Source organism: Salvelinus fontinalis, chromosome 4 (assembly GCF_029448725.1).
Source record: "Salvelinus fontinalis isolate EN_2023a chromosome 4, ASM2944872v1, whole genome shotgun sequence".
Classification (NCBI taxonomy): domain Eukaryota; kingdom Metazoa; phylum Chordata; class Actinopteri; order Salmoniformes; family Salmonidae; genus Salvelinus; species Salvelinus fontinalis.
In genome coordinates this window covers 51,124,057-51,143,464 of record NC_074668.1, presented here as the reverse complement: position 1 = coordinate 51,143,464, position 19,408 = coordinate 51,124,057, and the positions used below count along the sequence as shown (strand labels likewise).

Sequence of the window (19,408 nt, the reverse complement as noted above, 5' to 3'; positions counted from 1 at the left end):
CTACTCTCTAAGAAAAACATAGTGCAAATAGGTGTGGTTTGGTGGTTTTATGAATACACGCTGCTACTGTATGATACACTGAGAAGCATAAATATCCGGACAACCAAACCTGGTACAGATGCAGTCTTTTTGTGTGCACATCACAGCACAGATTTTGACCCAGGCAAGCGCAGAATGATCTGCTGTGACGTGTAAAAAGAAAATATGTAAACCTTGGTGAATACTGTATGTACATACAGTGGCTTACGAAAGTATTTACCCCCCTTGGTATTTTTCCTATTTTGTTGCCTTACAACCTGGTATTAAAATAGATTTTTTGGGGGGGTTGTATCATTTGATTTACACAACATGCCTACCACTTTAAAGATGCAAAATATTTTTTTATTGTGAAACAAACAAGAAATAACACCAAAAAAACTGAAAACTTGAGCGTGCATAACTATTCACTCCCCCAAAGTCAATACTTTGTAGAGCCACCTTTTGCAGCAATTACAGCTGCAAGTCTCTTGGGATATGTCTAAAAAAGCTTGGCACATATTGCCCTTTGATTTTTCCCCCATTCTTCAAGGCAAAACTGCTCCAGCTCCTTCAAGTTGGAAGTGTTCCGCTGGTGTAGAGTAATCTTTAAGTCAGATTCTCAAGTGGAAAGAGTTCTGGGCTTTGAATAGGCCATTCCAAGACATTTAAATGTTTCCCCTTAAACCACTCGAGTGTTGCTTTAGTACGATGCTTAGGGTCATTGTCGTGCTGGAAGGTGAATCTCCGTCCCAGTCTCAAATCTCTTGAAGACGGAAGACGGGTTTCCCTCAAGAAATTTCCTGTATTTAGCGCCATCCAGCATTCCTTCAATTCTGACCAGTTTCCCAGTCCCTGCCAATGAAAAACATCCCCACAGCATGATGCTGCTACCACCATGCTTCACTGTGGGATAGTGTTCTCGGTGTGATGAGATGTTGCGTTTGCACCAGACATAGCGTTCTCCTTGATGGCAAAAAGGCTCAATTTTAGTCTCATCTGACCAGAGTACCTTCTTCCATATGTTTGGTGAGTCTCCCACATGCCTTTTGGCAAACATCAAACGTGTTTGCTTATTTTTTTCTTTAAGCAATGGCTTTTTTTTGGCCACTCTTCCATAAAGCCCAGCTCTGTGGAGTGTACGGCTTAAAGTGGTCCTATGGACAGATACTCCAATCTCTGCTGTGGAGCTATGCAGCTCCTTCAGGGTTATCTTTAGTTTCTTTGTTGCCTCTCTGATTAACGCCCTCCTTGCCTGGTCTGTGAGTTTTGGTGGGTGGCCCTCTCTTGGCAGGTTTGTTGTGGTGCCGTATTCTTTCCATTTTTTAATAATGGATTTAATGGTGCTCCATGGGATGGTCAAAGTTTCTGATCTTTTTTTATAACTCAACCCTGATCTGTACTTCTCCATAACTTTGTCCCTGACCTGTTTGAAGAGCTCCTTGGTCTTCATGGTGTTTGGACCATTCTAGTTTGTTGTTGATGTGGACACCTAGGAACTTGAAGCTCTCAACCTGCTCCACTGCAGCCCCGTCGATGAGAATGGGGGCGTGTTCGGTCCTCCTTTTCCTGTAGTCCACAATCATCTCCTTAGTCTTGGTTACGTTGAGGGATAGGTTGTTATTCTGGCACCACCCGGCCAGGTCTCTGACCTCCTCCCTATAGGCTGTCTCGTCGTTGTCGGTGATCAGGCCTACCACTGTTGTGTCGTCTGCAAACTTAATGATGGTGTTGGAGTCGTGCCTGGCCATGCAGTCATGGGTGAACAGGGAGTACAGGAGGGGACTGAGCGCACACCCCCGGGGAGCTCCAGTGTTGAGGGCAGGGAGGAGGCGTTTTCATAGTATTGATATTACTTTTTCAGTAGCCTATCACACAACTGTGTAATGCAAATTAGTGATAACAGAGTGAACGTTTACCAACGTTCTTTTAGTAGGCTACACATGGTATTGGTCGTACTACTGTGACATACAAAATGTAAAAACATTTTGGCCTATCTGAAATGCAGCCATATACACAACAACTGAAGATTAAGCTATGATGCATGCAAGAAATATTTTGCTATGGTGCTCATTCTGTGGAGCTGATCTGTGCGTGTTGGTAGGCGCACAGTATGTGTAGGCCTACGGTAGCTATTTAAACTCAGCAAAAAAAGAAATGTCCCTTTTTCAGGACCCTGTCTTTCAAAGATAATTCGTAAAAATCCGAATAACTTCACAGATCTTAATTGTAAAGGGTTTAAACACTGTTTCCCATGCTTGTTCAATGAACCATAAACAATTAATGAACATGCACCTGTAGAACGGTCGTTAAGACACAAACAGCTTACAGACGGTAGGCAATTAAGATCTCAGTTATGAAAACTTAGGACACTAAAGAGGCCTTTCTACTGACTCTGAAAAACACCAAAAGAAAGATGACCAGGATCCCTGCTCATCTGCGTGAACGTGCCTTAGGCATGCTGCAAGGAGGCATGATGACTGCAGATGCGGCCAGGGCAATAAATTGCAATGTCCGTACTGTGAGACGCCTAAGACAGCGCTACAGGGAGACAGGACGGACAGCTGATCGTCCTCGCAGTGGCAGACCACGTGTAACAACACCTGCACAGGATCGGTACATCCGAACATCACACCTGCGGCACAAGTACAGGATGGCAACAATAACTGCCCGAGTTACACCAGGAACGCACAATCCCTCCATCGGTGCTCAGACTGTCCGCAATAGGCTGAGAGAGGCTGGACTGAGGGCTTGTAGGCCTGTTGTAAGGCAGAACCTCGCCAGACATCGCGTTTATCGTCGAAGGAATGAGCGTTACACCGAGGCCTGTGCTCTGGAACGGGATCGATTTGGAGGTGGAGGGTCCGTCATAATCTGGGGAGGTGTGTCACAGCATCATCGGACTGAGCTTGTTGTCATTGCAGGCAATCTCAACGCTGTGCGTTACAGGGAAGACATCCTCCTCCCTCATGTGGTACCCTTCCTGCAGGCTCATCCTGAAATGACCCTTCAGCATGACAATGCCAACAGCCATACTGCTCGTTCTGTGTGTGATTTCCTGCAAGACAGGAATGTCATTATTCTGCCATGGCCAACGAAGAGCCTGGATCTCAATCCCATTGAGCACGTCTGGGACCTGTTGGATCGGAGGGTGAGGGCTAGGGCCATTCCCCCCAGAAATGTCTGGAAACGTGCAGGCTCTTCGTGGAGTGGAAGAGTGGGGTAACATCTCACAGCAAAAACTGGCAAATCTGGTGCAGTCCATGACGAGATGCACTGCAGTACTTAATGCAGCTGGTGGCCACACCAGATACGGACTGTTACTTTTTGATTTTGACACCCCTTTGTTCAGGGACACATTATTCCATTTCTGTTAATCACATGTCTGTGGAACTTGTCCAGTTTATGTCTCAGTTGTTGAATCTTATGTTCATACAAATATTTACACGTTAAGTTTGCTGAAAATAAAACGCAGTTGACAGTGAGTTTCTTTTTTTTGCTGAGTTTATGTCGTAGTGGGCACATATCTTTCTTGTGTTCTATAAAACGATAGTTGTTGATGTGTACGTCTACATTTCAGATACATTTTTGTATATTTGAACAGTAGCAAGACCAATCTACCTTGTTTTATTAGGGCTCTAAAGCAATACTACCCCCATGAATTGAAATGCTCCCCCGATTTCCAAGATGGCTTAGCAGTTCAGACGTCATTTTTGTCCTCGTACTGTCTTGTCCTGTATATATATATTTACACCTTCTTCGCATATCTTTTATATTTTTTTTTATTATCCAAGAACTCAAGTACAAAAGCTTTCCTGCAACCGGCCTCACCAATTACAACATAAAAAGTATTATTTACCTCAAATCTGAAAATCCACAGTGAAGCTAACCAGGGGCTAATCAGAAGTTAGCCAGAAAGCTAACCAGAAGTTAGCCGAAAGCTAGCCGAAAGCTAATTTGAAGCTGCCCAGAAGTTAGCCGGCTTGCTGGCTAGCGTTGGTGTTTCAGCTGCCCACGTTTTGTGGTCATCAGCTATTCCTTTAGCTCGATAATCTACCGGCACCTTTGTGCAACGCGACTCGGACCGGAGCATACCGGGCCTTTTTTTTCTCTCAGTTTCCCCGGATTTCAGCCGCAGGCTCTGGACATTTGCACCTTGATTTCGCAGCTAGCTAGCTGCAAACCGTGTGACTATTGGCTTACGTCGATCCCGGAGCAAACTTAAATTATTCCGGAGCTAGCCAGCTGAGGAGTTCCATCAGCCATTCCTGGGCTACAGTCACCTATCCGGACCCGTTTTTTTTTTGCTGCAGATACGGAGCCCCACCGGGCCTTCACGATTGACTGCCGACGTTATCTGCCCGAGGGAGTTATCCAACTGGCACCTCCGTCGTGACGTTACCTGAACGCTCACCTGGGGCCCGCTAATCGTTAGCTGTCTTATCGGCTGCTATCTTAATAAGTATTTCGGACAATTATTTTTTTCTTTTTTTTTCTTGGGTCACTATATCTATTTTGCCAATTGGATTGATCCCCTCTACAAGACACGGAACCCCACTAATCTACCGACGGAAACGCACGAGGTGTCTAAAAATAGACCTCCATCCTATGCTATCTTGCTACCGAGAGCCATCTACCCGGCCAGCTGTCTGGATCGCCGTGACCCCAACCAACCTCTACTCACTGGACCCTTATTGATCACTCGATTAAGCATGCCTCTCCTTAATGTAAATATGCCTTGTCCACTGCTGTTCTGGTTAGTGTTTATTGGCTTATTTCACTGTAGGGCCTCTAGCCCTGCTCACTATACCATATCCAACCTTTCATTTCCACCACCCACATATGCGATGACATCACCTGGTTTCAATTATGTTTCTAGAGACAAGATCTCTCTCATCATCACTCAATACCTAGGTTTACCTCCACTGTATTCACATCCTACCATTCCTTTGTCTGTACATTATTCCTTGAAGCTATTTTATCGCCCCCAGAAACGTCCTTTTACTCTCTGTTCTAGATGCTCTAGACGACCAATTCTCATAGCTTTTAGCCGTACCCTTATCCTACTCCTCCTCTGTTCCTCTGGTGATGTAGAGGTGAATCCAGGCCCTGCAGTACCTAGCTCCACTCCTATTCCCCAGGCGCTCTCTTTTGATGACTTCTGTAACCGTAATAGCCTTGGTTTCATGCATGTTAACATTAGAAGCCTCCTCCCTAAGTTTGTTTTGTTCACTGCTTTAGCTCACTCTGCCAACCCGGATGTTTTAGCCGTGTCTGAATCCTGGCTTAGAAAGACCACCAAAAATTCTGACATTTTCATCCCCAACTACAAGATTTTCAGACAAGATAGAACGGCCAAAGGAGGCGGTGTTGCAATCTACTGCAAAGATTGCCTGCAGAGTTCTGTTTTACTATCCAGGTCTGTTCCCAAACAATTTGAACTTCTACTTTTAAAAATCTACCTCTCTAAAAACAAGTCTCTCACCGTTGCCGCCTGCTATAGACCACCCTCTGCCCCCAGCTGTGCTCTGGACACCATATGTGAACTGATTGCCCCCCATCTATCTTCAGAGCTTGTGCTGCTAGGCGACCGAAATTGGAACATGCTTAACACCCCAGCCATCCTACAATCTAAGCTTGATGCCCTCAATCTCACACAAATTATCAATGAACCTACCAGGTACCACCCCAATTCCGTAAACACGGGCACCCTCATAGATATCATCCTAACCAACTTGCCCTCCAAATACACCTCTGCTGTTTTCAACCAAGATCTCAGCGATCACTGCCTCATTGCCTGCATCCGTAATGGGTCAGCGGTCAAACGACCTCCACTCATCACTATCAAACGCTCCCTGAAACACTTCAGCGAGCAGGCCTTTCTGATCGACCTGGCCGATGTATCCTGGAAGGATATTGATCTCATCCCGTCAGTAGAGGATGCCTGGATATTTTTTTTAAATGCCTTCCTCACCATCTTGAATAAGCATGCCCCATTCAAGAAATTTAGAACCAGGAACAGATATAGCCCTTGGTTCTCTCCTGACCTGACTGCCCTTAACCAACAGAAAAACATCCTATGGCGTTCTGCATTAGCATCGAACAGCCCCCGTGATATGCAACTTTTCAGGGAAGCTAGAAACCAATATACACAGGCAGTTAGAAAAGCCAAGGCTAGCTTTTTCAAGCAGAAATTTGCTTCCTGCAACACAAATTCAAAAAAGTTCTGGGACACTGTAAAGTCCATGGAGAATAAGAACACCTCCTCCCAGCTTCCAACTGCACTGAAGATAGGAAACACTGTCACCACCGACAAATCCACTATAATTGAGAATTTCAATAAGCATTTTTCTACGGCTGGCCATGCTTTCCACCTGGCTGCCCCTACCCCGGTCAACAGCACTGCCCTCCCCTCTGCTACTCGCCCAAGCCTTCCCCATTTCTCTTTCTCCCAAATACAGTCAGCTGATGTTCTGAAAGAGCTGCAAAATCTGGACCCTTACAAATCAGCCGGGCTAGATAATCTGGACCCTTTCTTTCTAAAACTATCTGCTGAAATTGTTGCCACCCCTATTACTAGCCTTTTCAACCTCTCTTTCGTGTCGTCTGAGATTCCCAAAGATTGGAAAGCAGCTGCGGTTATCCCCCTCTTCAAAGGGGGGGACACTCTTGACCCTAACAGCTACAGACCTATATCTATCCTACCCTGCCTTTCTAAGGTCTTCGAAAGCCAAGTCAACAAACAGATTACCGACCATTTCGAATCCCACCATACCTTCTCCACTATGCAATCTGGTTTCAAAGCTGGCCATGGGTGCACCTCAGCCACGCTCAAGGTCATAAACGATATCTTAACCGCCATCGATAGGAAACAATACTGTGCAGCCGTATTCATTGACCTGGCCAAGGCTTTTGACTCTGTCAATCACCACATCCTCATCGGCAGACTCGACAGCCTTGGTTTCTCTAATGATTGCCTCGCCTGGTTCACCAACTACTTCTCTGATCGAGTTCAGTGTGTCAAATCGGAGGGTCTGTTGTCCGGGCCTCTGGCAGTCTCTATGGGGGTGCCACAGGGTTCAATTCTTGGACCGACTCTCTTCTCTGTATACATCAATGATGTCGCTCTTGCTGCTGGTGATTCTCTGATCCATCTCTACGCAGACGACACTATTCTGTATACTTCTGGCCCTTCTTTTGACACTGTGTTAACAACCCTCCAGGCGAGCTTCAATGCCATACAACTCTCCTTCCGTGGCCTCCATTTGCTCTTAAATACAAGTAAAACTAAATGCATGCTCTTCAACCGATCGCTGCCTGCACCTGCCCGCCTGTCCAACATCACTACTCTGGACGGCTCTGACTTAGAATATGTGGACAACTACAAATACCTAGGTGTCTGGTTAGACTGTAAACTCTCCTTCCAGACTCACATCAAACATCTCCAATCCAAAGTTAAATCTAGAATTGGCTTCCTATTCCGCAACAAAGCATCCTTCACTCATGCTGCCAAACATACCCTTGTAAAACTGACCATCCTACCAATCCTCGACTTCGGTGATGTCATTTACAAAATAGCCTCCAAAACCCTACTCAATAAATTGGATGCAGTCTATCACAGTGCCATCCGTTTTGTCACCAAAGCCCCATATACTACCCACCACTGCGACCTGTACACTCTCGTTGGCTGGCCCTCGCTTCATACTCGTCGTCAAACCCACTGGCTCCAGGTCATCTACAAGACCCTGCTAGGTAAAGTCCCCCCTTATCTCAGCTCACTGGTCACCATAGCAGCACCTACCTGTAGCACGCGCTCCAGCAGGTATATCTCTCTGGTCACCCCCAAAACCAATTCTTCCTTTGGCCGCCTCTCCTTCCAGTTCTCTGCTGCCAATGACTGGAACGAACTACAAAAATCTCTGAAACTGGAAACACTTATCTCCCTCACTAGCTTTAAGCACCAGCTGTCAGAGCAGCTCATAGATTACTGCACCTGTACATAGCCCATCTATAATTTAGCCCAAACAACTACCTCTTTACCTACTGTATTTATTTATTTATTTTGCTCCTTTGCACCCCATTATTTCTATCTCTACTTTTTTCTATCTCTACTATCTCTACTTTTTTTTACTTTTTTTTTTACTTGCTATATTGTATTTACTTCGCCACCATGGCCTTTTTATATTTTTATTTATTTATATATATATATTTTGTTTGCCTTCACCTCCCTTATCTCACCTCACTTGCTCATATTGTATATAGACTTATTTTTCACTGTATTATTGAGTGTATGTTTGTTTTACTCCATGTGTAACTATGTGTTGTTGTATGTGTCAAACTGCTTTGCTTTATCTTTGCCAGGTCGCAATTGTAAATGAGAACGTGTTCTCAATTTGCCTACCTGGTTAAATAAAGGTGAAATAAAAAAATAAAAAATGCATGTCATCCTGGATCTGGGCCTGGTCAAACTAACAAGAAATCGGAGAAACTTTACATAATTGTGAATGCAGCAAAAAGGGTTTTGGATCTCCAGGACTTTACAGCTGAAACAACATTATTTTTTGTTGTTGTTACATTTCACCCCACACAGTAGGTGGCGGCATGCACCTATAATGTACGTTTGCGGACCACCATAATACCATAGAAGAAGAAGGCTGTCATTTTTGGGGGTGTTCGATCATAACGTTCGGTATCGAAAGTGAACACAGTGTTGCGTTTGATTGGTGGAGCTGCACAGCTGTACTGAGATTGAGATAGCCATGGCACGTAGCTCAGATGGGAGTAAGTCTGAGATGGATGAAGGCAGTAGTATTAGTGAGGAGTCTACCTACACGACTGTACGGGAGAAAAAAAAGAAAAGGTTCAGAAAAGGTGATGAGGGTTATAGGCTTATCGAGCTGACATCCAATATGTGTAAGTTGATGGAAAAGATGATAGTGAGTAGGATGATGTATTTCTTGGAAGTTAGGGGTTTGATGAGTTTCAGGAGACGGAGATCTGCCATGGATGCCCTGGTTACAGTTAGTACAGAGATAGCAAAGGCCCTGACAATAAAAGAGGTGATGAGTGTTGTGCATTTTGACATTGAGAAACCTTACAATTCCATGTGGAGGGAAGGGTTGTTGATCAAGTTGAGTGCATTGGTCTGTATAACTGGATCATGGACTTCCTTTTCGATCGAGTCATACGGGTGAGGGTTGGATCCGAATTATCAATCCGGTTTAAAGTGGACAATGGTACTCCTAAGGAAAGTGTGGTTAGTCTGGTGTTGTTCACCCTGATGATAGATTACATATTTAAGAAGGTGGGATAGGGAGTGGGTATTGGCCTTGTATGCTGATGATGGGCTGTATGGAAGAGAAGTGGGAATGTGAAATATGTGATGAAGAAGATGCAAGAAGCTGTGGGAGTGTGCAAGATTGGTCTCTAACATGGGGGTTTAGGATGTCTGTGGCCAAGTCTTGCTTTATGGTGTTTTCTAGGAGGAAAGTTAAAGATGTTAGGACTGCAAATATACAGTCAGGATATAGGTAGGGCGTCTGAGTTTAAGTATGTTGTTTGATGAGAGTATTGCAATTAAATGTAGAAAGGTGGTGAACCTCATAAAGGCAGTGTCAGGATATGATTAGGGGTCGGCTAGACAAACACTGTTGTATATGTGCCATGCATTGATCAGGTTATCTTTGGATTATGGGTGCTTTGTTTATGCATCGTCAGCCAAAACTGTACTATAGTGCTGGAAAGGATACAGGCAAGGGCACTGAGATTATGTGTGGGTGCCTTCAGGACGGCATTGCAGTTGGATTGTGGGGAACTACCACTGAGGATAAGGCGTGGCAAACTGCATTAATGTACTGGGCGAGGTTTAAAGGGAGTTCATTAAAAACCTCTTAGGGGTCTAGGCAACTGGGGAATGCTAGGAGTGAGGAGGGGGTAAGCAGAGGGCATAAGGGTGGACAATCGGGCAGAAGGTTGTAGAATATGAACTGGGGGAGAGAAAGATAGGGCCGGCAATTGCATTGGGGAACGTCTCTCTGTGCCCGTTTCCGAAACCAAATGTAGATGTGGACATGATTGAGGGCAGGAGCGAATGGGGTGAGGACATGAGATGGTGTGTGGAGAGATATATAGATAAATCGGTTTTATTCGTTTTTAAGGATATATACAGATGGTTCAAAGGATCCAGTCAGTGGAAGGGTGGGGGCTGGGGTGTATATTCCAGACTTCAATGTTGGAGTTTGTAAGCGGTTAACTGATTATGTGTCAGTGTATATGCGGCAGAGTTGATGGCCATGATTATAGGTTTGAGATGGTTGGAGGTGAAACCACTGAGGTGCGATCTGCTCTGATTGGGCTGCAGTGTTGTTTGGGCTGCAGTCCCTCACTAACTTTAAACATCAGCTATCTGAGCAGCTAACCGATCACTGCAGCTGTAAATAGCCCATCTAATCTACCTACCTCATCCCCATATTGTTTTTATTTACTTTTCTGCTCTTTTGCACACCAGTATTTTTACTAGCACATCATCATCTGCACATGTATCACTCCAGTGTTAATTTGCTAAATTGTAATTACTTGCTACTATGGCCTATTTATTGCCTTACCTCCTCACGCCATTTGCACACACTGTATATAGACAATTTTTTTTCTATTGTCATTGACTGTACGCTTGTTTATTCCATGCGTAACTGTGTTGTTGTTTGTGTCGCACTGCTTTGCTTTATCTTGGCCAGGTCGCAGTTGTAAATGAGAACTTGTTCTCAACTAGCCTACCTGGTGAAATAAAGGTGGGGGTAAAGTGTGAAGGCGGGCAGGTTGGATAGGGGAGACTTTTTGTGGAGATGATGGTGCTGTTAATGGGATTGGAGAGGATGGGAGTGGTGGTAAGCTTTTGTTGGGTTCCCGCCCATATGGGTGTGGAGGGTAATGAGAAGGCTGATGTGGTGGCTAAGAGTGCTGTGAGGAGAGAGGTGGTAGATATTCAGGTCACACTGGGCCACAGGGAAGTCAAGTCCTTGATCCAGGCAAAAGGGCTCAATCTTTGGCAAAGGGAGTGGGATGCTCGTAGTAAGGGGAGGCAATTTTATTGCATGCATCGATCAGTAAAAGAAGACGTGGGGAGTATGGGATGTAGGACACAAAGTTGTGTGGAGTAGACTACGGTTTGGGCACACAGGTTTGAATGCCAAGTTGTGGATGATAGGGAGACATGAAACAGGTCTGTGTGATGAGTGTTTAGTGGAGGAAATGGTGGAGCATGTGTTGATATTTTGTGAACTGTATGACATACACAACCACATTCAAAAGTTTGGGGTCACTTAGAAATGTCCTTGTTTTTGAAAGAAAAGCAATTTTTCTGTCCATTAAAACAACATCAAATTGATCAGAAATACAATGTAGACATCGTTAATGTTGTAAATGACTGTTGTAGCTGGAAACGGCAGATTTTTTCATGGAATATCTACATTAGGTGTACAGAGGCCCATTATCAGCAACCATCACTCGTGTGCCAATGGCACGTTGTGTTAGCTAATCCAAGTTTATCATTTTAAAAAGGCTAATTGATCATTAGAAAACCCTTTCGCAATTATGTTAGCACAGCTGAAAACTGTTGTTCTGATTAAAGATGCAATAAAACTGGGCTTCTTTAGACTAGTTGAGTATCTGGAGCATCAGCATTTGTGGGTTTGACTACAGGCAAAAATGGCCAGAAACAAAAAACTTACTTCTGAAACTCATCAGTCTATTCTTGTTCTGAGAAATAAAGGCTATTCCATGCGAGAAATTGCCAAGAAACTGAAGATCTCGAACAACGCTGTGTACTACTCCCTTCACAGAACAGCACAAACTGGCTCTAACCAGAATAGAAAGAGGAGTGGGAGGCCAAGGTACACAACTGAGCAAGAGGACAAGTACATTAGCGTGTCTAGTTTGAGAAAGACACCTCACAATTCCTCAACTGGCAGCTTCATTAAATAGTACCGCAAAATATGACATTTACATAAGAATTTAGACCCTTTACTCAGTACTTTGTTGAAGCACCTTTGACAGTGATTACAGTCTTCTTGGGTATGACGCTACAAGCTTGGCACACCTGTATTTGGGGAGTTTCTCCCATTCTTCTCTGCAGATCCTCTCAAGCGTCGGCTTCCATCTGGCCACTCTACCATAAAGGCCTGATTGGTAGAGTGCTGCAGAGATGGTTGACCTTCTGGAAGGTTCTCCAATCTCCACAGAGAAGCTCTGTCAGAGTGATCATTGGGTTCTTGGTCACCTCCCTGACTAAGGCCCTTCTCCCCCTATTGCTCAGTTTGGCTGGGCAGCCATCTCTAGGAAGAGTCTTGGTGGTTCCAAACTTCTTCCATTTGAGAATGATGAAGGCCACTGTGTTCTTGGGGATCTTAAAAGCTGCAGAATTGTTTTGGTACCCTTCCCCAGGTCTGTGCCTTGGCACAATCCTGTCTCGGAGCTCTACGGACAATTACTTCAACCTCATGGCTTGGTTTTTGCTCTGGCATGCACTGTCAACTGTGGGACCTTATATAGACAGGTGTGTGCCTTTCCAAATCATGTCCAATCAATTGCATTTACCACAGGTGGACTCCAATGAAGTTGTAGAACCATCTCAAGGATGATGATCAATGGAAAGAGGATGCACCTGAGCTCAATTTCAAGACTCATAGCAAAAGGTCTGAATACTTATGCAAATAAGGTATCCGTTTTTAATTTGTAATACATTTGCAAACATTTATAAAAAGCTGTTTTCGCTTTGTCATTATTGGGTATTGTGTGTAGATTGATGAGGGGGAAAATAGTTTAAATCAATTTTAGAATAAGGCTGTAATGTAGCACAATGTGGAAAAAGGGAAGAGGTCTGTCTCAATACTTACCGAACGCACTATATATATATAAGGATAAAGGACATTTATTTTATTAATTTGTCCTTCCCTAGGTGTTAAAATCACAAGCCATATCTTGGGACTCGTATATCTGTAAAGAAAACTTATTTTCTAATTGCAATATCTAATTTTTCTTTAAAAAAAACATTTGCAAGCTTGAATTTTGTCAATGGTCAAATGTATTCATGTTTTTTTGTCATGTCATTCTTCTCTTTAGAAGTGAAATGCCAACCCGTTCTTTGCTCTTCGTTTTTAGTACTGAAACAAAAAGTTGTCATGTAAAAAGATAGCCCTGATCAAATATTAGCAGTTTACCATTGTTCATTGTCGCATGCTTTTTTGTATTTTGGTGTACTTCTGTCATTCATTTGGTAGGCCTGTGTTGGGAACCTTATGGCTTAGCATTTTGGAGCTTCCCTTTCCTCCGGTGTAAACCAAGAGGTGGCGTAGTACAGCTACTGTCTTATGTTACAAATACAAAAAATATTTTATCCCAAACCAAATCCATCCATTTTCATGACATCTCAATTCATCCTAATACTGTAGGCTTTAAAATCAGTTTTGAGAACAAACATCTACTCACAACAGTTCTTTTCCCTGATGCAGGTGGACCTAACAACATCACTCTGGGTACTGCAAAAATTAAACAAACATGTATTACGACCACAATTTAGTTTCAGGAAACAATATTAAACGAAAAGACATGATATTGACATGTGCGATGTGAATGCCATGCACCTCATAAGCAGCGTTTACACAGGTATCCCAATTCTGATATTTTTCCCCCACTAATTGGAATTTTGACCAATTGGATCAGCTCTGAAACAGAGCTGATGTGAAAAGATCTGATGTGATTGGTCAATTGACCAATTAGTGGGAAAAATATCAGAATTGGGCTGCCAATGTAAACACAGCCAGTGGCTATACTTCTCATATAGTGTCACCTAGTGGTAGAATAACAACACTACACGAAATCAGTTGTATGCACATCACAGGTGTATTCATTACGGAAATCGTTTACGAACCAAACGGGTAGGGACCAACCTGAATTTGTTACCATCATGAAATACCTACTGTATGTGGACCAGAGAGCACTTACCCTCAACACTGCCCCTTTTGAGAAGAACGATTAGATACTGGATGGGATCCTCTGGCTTATCAACCATAAGATTCGTCACCAATGTCTAAAAAAACAAAATTGCTTTCTACCATGAGAGCATGTTTTATTTGTATTTTTCTTAAAATGTAAACAAGCATTGAAAGGGATGAAAGTAGTAGTAGTCTTCATCACCAGCTCTGATGAAAAAGAGTAAGATGACAGATCAGTCAGGATGAATGGAGTAGAAGCAAAAGGAGAGCAGAGGTAGCCTGTGTTCTGACTAGAGGGAGTACAGCTACAACCGGAAGTTACTTTTTCATAGCAGGTTAGGATAATTTACACAGCAGGTTAGGATAATTTATGTGGCAGGTTAGGAGACTAGGGTTAAGGTTGGGAAAAGGTTAGGGTTAGCTGAAATGCTCACCTAACCTGCCACAAAGAGTCACTTCCGGTTGTAGCTGTACTCCCTCTTATCAAACCGGTAGTCAGGTTACAGATCTGTTTTGGCATGACAGGGAGTTGACATGATAGCAAACAGATCTGAGACCAGACTCGTGAGGTGGTGGGTAACTAGTGGGAATCTTTTGCAATGTTATTGTCAAATGAAATAGTAAATAGGTTTACCTGGACTAAATCAAATATTTCATGCTTCTCTGCATAAATAGCCATTTCAGGTGGAATTCTTAGTGGTTTTGCCGTTTCATCCATTGCAATAAGGTGATTTGCAGTCTGTTTGATGGGAAAAAGGTGGGATATTGTGTAACAAGTAAACTGAATACCTAACAACTTTGCCATGTAATTGCACAATGAAATGTTTTAATGTCTGAATGTCAAATAGTTATTCCATTTAATGTGAGCGCTGTGTTTTGGCTTTGTTGCTAATTTAGCCCTGTTTTTTAGGGACCCCCTGAAAGCCCCCTGAGGCCCCGTTGGTCCTACTTCTAGGCCCTCTAGCTGAGAGATTGGCTGACCAAGCTAGTCGAAGTAAACAAGCTACGTGTTTTTTGCTCTTTGCTAACCAAAATGCTAGCTAACTAGCAAATTCTAACTATCAGTAAACATGACGTTTCACTTTGGTTTTTGACAAAACTAATTACCTTGTACAATTATTGTACAATATTTAATGAAATGTGGCTAAGTAGATAGCTTAGTTTGGAACTGGCTTTTGGAAAACGGTAAAATATTTTCTTACCCGCTTATAACATGAATCCAAGTCGCTTGCCAAGACCCATTCACATGTTGCTAAGGAAAACGTAATTGGTGTCATGTTGCCCAGCAACGTCAGAACGCTCGTTGATTGTTGGTTCGACTCAAGACAACATTCTGAGACCACAGTGCTTCGTTGTCAATCATGTACTACACACTACAGTGTCTATCATTTAGCAAAATTCTGCGCTATTTGTAACTTTTTATCCAGGGAAAAAACATTGATACTGCTAGACTGACTCACCACATAGACCAGCAGGTAAACTGTATTTATTAGGACCTTTCCAGAGTTGTCTCGAAAACCCAGAACTTACATTGGTACAAGGCTGTCTGTCTAGAGACTTTGTCCAGAGCAGCAGAGTATACATATTGTGCTGCAGCTCCAGAGTGTAAACTTATCCATCTCAAATGGAATTTTCCTGTTGACAAGTGTGCACAACTGGCAAGGGTCACAATGTGTGAGGCAAGGGAGAGGTTGAAGGCCATTTAACACACACATAACCTCTTCAAACTGCAGCAGTTCATTTTCATAGCAGCCCTAGAGGTCACAAGAGCATGCTCATGATAGGACAGAACCAGTGGCATCAGTCATGCAGGTGAGACCATCTCTCAACAGTTATTCTCACAGGTCCTTTTTTTAAATAAAATAATGAACCCATCCCTTATTGCACACGTTCAAGGAGCACCACTGTATTAATGCCACAGATCTACAAATGTTTACCCTCTTGAAAATTGTGGATGAGTAGAGGGCTGTTCTGAGGCTCCTGAAGGGCAACAACCAAAGCCCTGGAGGTGTCATCCTAGACACTTACAGGTTGCTTCTCAGCTACAACTACAACATCAGCAAACTGCAGGCCCATGTACATCAAGGACCGAGTTCGACAATAGATATGGTAAATGTTGCAGAATATCAGTTGCATTTTAAACTGGAGTTGTGAGGTTGGACTATTTTGCCTGTTTTCTAACCCAGGTCCTTTCTTTGTCTGTAGTTACCCACATGATGAAGTGAATCGAGCTGTGACGAGGCCAGGAACTACTACGGTGGTGTGGTAAGCCTTATCCCACTAGCACTGGAGCTACTGCAAAGGTTGGCCAGTTCCTACACCTACTGCGGCCAGCACAAACACATCTGCTGGGAATCCTAATGTGGATGTGCTTGAGTCCTCAGGACAGCGAGGTGGGACGGCTGGTGTGGGAGACGTGTCTTTCAGCCTGACTGGGCACGCTACTGGTGCTCATAACACTAGGAAGACCCAGGCTAAGAGAACAGGCATGCAATCAAGCCAGCCTCACCACCAGGATTAGGCCTTTGACCATTTCCTCTATTTTACATAAATCAGCATTGAAATAAAGTTGGTTTCTCTTGGTTTGACTTGTGATCAACTATTACTCAGAACTTGGCAACCATATTACACAATGTTTCATACAACAGACTGAAACTGGACAAATAGTTTAACAGCATTTGCGTTTTGAGACAGAAATCACTTATATCAAAACAATGCGGTGGCTTTTCTAAACCCCACTGACACTGTAGAATAAGACGGTAAATAACTATCTCGGCGCCCATAACCACATCTTGTTAAATTACCATGTAGCAATGTTTGTGTGCTCTCGGCAAACTGGAGAAAAAAAAGAGACAATGCAAAATATTTGTATTGATTTATATTGTTCAGTTAATTTTTTTTCCCTTTTTGTTTTCAGAACATTTGTAATCAGAACTGTCATTAACATACCGTCAGATTCACTGTACCATAGTTTCCTCATTCCGATGGTGTTTAACATTGATGTACATGCCTGATAACAAAAGATGTGGGAGAAAAAAGGAACACTTGAATTGACACCAGGATCTTGGACAGAGACCATGCTTTGAGGATAACAGCTGGAGATGGGTAATACTGACTTCAATGGATATGTGACTTAACTGACTAGCTTGCAAGCCTTGATCCTGAGTAGGGGATGGAACAATAATGATTGTCACCCTAGATGACGATTGACTATATGGCAACAGAAACTCACAATATGTCCATGTTTAGAACTACAATTTGACCCGATTCACTTTAAAGGCATTGGGTGAGGAAGGACCTCTATGAAAAGAGACATATACCTGGCCAAGACAATGCCAAGACATCAAGAGCGCCATCAGAGTCCCACTGCAGTAGTTCTGGCAGTTGTGTGCAGCAATCAAGGCACTGAATATCCAAAAGAACACAGGCCTCTAGCCTAGACAAAATAATGCAGTGATCCACGTCAACTTGATCAATAAACCCCCAAAAAGCAAGATGGATGCCACGTGGCACTCAAGAGAATGTATGAGAATTAACTAGCTCTGGTCCAGGGTGTTACTGCACGTTCCTCCACTACTGCAGGAATACGCACTAACGACCTGAGCTAGAGATTTAGCTTGAACCTAGGCAAGATGCATTATTGCTGTAAAACTTGATTGTATCGTGGGATCATGCCCATTGAATCAAGAAAACAACATATTGTTACTTGATACTCTTTAAGCTTCTCTTTAGCTGGTTATAAATTATAACAGATTATTGCAATAACTTTCGTACCTATTTGTAGAGCTATATGTGTTAAAACAAGAGGCACTGAGTGTTTTGGGGAGGGAAATGTGATGGAACAACTCAAAAAGTGTTCTGAAAAAGCTGAGGCTATGAGGCCTTTGACCAAGCAGCAAAAAAACAAGATGAATTCATTTGAGAAAAGTATTGCACTTGTGAGTAGGACCCTCCGAACCCTACAGAAAGTTCAGGCCATTCTAGATTGGGGTGTGCCAAAACCATAAATAAATAGCTTATTAAAACATCTAACAAAAGATTCTTGCTCATTTTCCTGTTGCTGTTATTCGTTTTACATCACACAGACCAACGTAGCCTTAATATATAGATTTACACACCCAATAGACCAATTGTGTGTGATAGGACTTGCCATAAGGAATCCATGTTAAGTTCACTGTTGAATACTTTTTGTTCACTCTTGCTCCCCCTAATGGATACATATAGCAGTGGCCCTTCGACAGAATACATTAAAAAGCTAATTATGAGGCCAAATTTGCTCATTGTCCCTTGCTTAGGGAAATGTATTATTTTTTTCTTGTTTATATAATAGAGCTTTGTATGAACCTGTATTCGCCCATCCACTGGGGAAACTGTGAAAATAACACTGCATTTAGAGATATTTCTTACATCTGTTGTTACAGTGTCAGCTCCTCAGCAGCTGTTGCCCCACCCCTCCCTCTCTCTCGTCGTCAGATGTGCTCCTGGTGTGTTTCATTGTAGTCCATGATCCGCAGGTCCTTCCTCCTCTGGCGGGCAGCAGCGGCAGCGCTGGCCCTAGGCCTTGCCCCCTGCCCGTGGTGGGCCCTAAGCTGCTGGCTGTCTGACGGGGGTGGCTCCTGGGCCAAAGCAGACTGAGCAGAGCCCTGTGATGGAGGAGCAGCAGCAGGAGGAGGAGAATGGGAGGGGATGCCTGTGGCGGGAGGAGGAAATGGGCTGGACTGGACGTTCTCTGTCGACTCTCTGCTCTCCTCACCGGCGACTAGGCTGTGAGAGAGACTACTGAGCTGGGTGTCCTCATCCCCGTCACACTGGCTATCACTTTTGTTGCGGAACAGCTCTCGGGCGTGCATTCCCAGGAAGCTCTTGGCACTGGGGTAGGTACCCACAGTGAAGGGGGTGCCAGCGGGGGAGAGGGAAAATGGAAAGGCGGCCAGGTGGGTCGGGGACATCTCTGACAGGAGAGGGGGCTGTTTCAGACTGCCGTTGAGGGTCACCGAGGTAGTGGACTGAGCTCCACCCCCGGGTGGTAAAGTGCTTCCGTTGCCAGGCGGCCACGCTTGGGTGCGTTGGTCAGAGCTGCCCTGAGCAGTTGGCACAGTTCTGCTACTGCTGCCATTTGGCCTAGCAAACACACAGACACACACACTATTGTTCATCTTTTTACATTGGTCTTCAGCTTCACTACATAAAACAAAACATTCTGTTCAAGAGCTGTACCTCTCTGGGATTAGTCCATAGTACCTACTTCTAATTTATGTACAGGGTAACCTCCTCTCCTTTATCCTGTGACAAATTGACAATTTTGCTTGACATTTAAAAACGGCCATTTACAGTTTTCTGTTAAAACAAGATTATTATTTTGACGTCAACTCACAATGCAGAATTATGGTCCTATTACTTATGTA

The 19,408-nt window shown here is 43.7% G+C and overlaps 3 protein-coding genes across 8 annotated transcripts in view; 1 reads left to right on the top strand and 2 right to left on the bottom strand.

Moving 5' to 3' along the window:
• ak8 (adenylate kinase 8) overlaps window positions 1-15,381 on the bottom strand; it is a 71,754-nt gene extending 56,373 nt beyond the window's left edge. For 2 of the 4 annotated variants that reach the window (XM_055920526.1, XM_055920528.1), the window contains exons 1-4: window positions 15,206-15,381; window positions 14,638-14,742; window positions 14,014-14,098; window positions 13,498-13,547 (exon numbers count right to left, since the gene is read on the bottom strand). In XM_055920526.1, the coding sequence (XP_055776501.1) occupies window positions 13,498-13,547; window positions 14,014-14,098; window positions 14,638-14,742; window positions 15,206-15,280 (315 nt within the window). In that variant the 5' untranslated portion in view covers window positions 15,281-15,381. The remainder of the gene's footprint in view (window positions 1-13,497; window positions 13,548-14,013; window positions 14,099-14,637; window positions 14,743-15,205) is intronic. The other 2 variants (XM_055920527.1, XM_055920529.1) reach the window with 2 other exon arrangements.
• A 292-nt stretch (window positions 15,382-15,673) lies between these two features.
• Window positions 15,674-16,767, top strand: spaca9 (sperm acrosome associated 9). The gene is given in 4 exon segments (XM_055920530.1): window positions 15,674-15,759; window positions 15,761-15,823; window positions 15,893-16,079; window positions 16,209-16,767. Coding segments are annotated over 4 exon segments (492 nt in total). The 3' UTR covers window positions 16,365-16,767.
• Window positions 16,768-16,866: 99 nt separating this feature from the next.
• tsc1a (TSC complex subunit 1a) overlaps window positions 16,867-19,408 on the bottom strand; it is a 39,990-nt gene continuing 37,448 nt past the window's right edge. For all 3 annotated transcript variants that reach the window (XM_055920522.1, XM_055920525.1, XM_055920524.1), the window contains one exon: window positions 16,867-19,124. In XM_055920522.1, coding sequence (XP_055776497.1) covers window positions 18,473-19,124 — 652 coding nt within the window. In that variant the 3' untranslated portion in view covers window positions 16,867-18,472. The remainder of the gene's footprint in view (window positions 19,125-19,408) is intronic.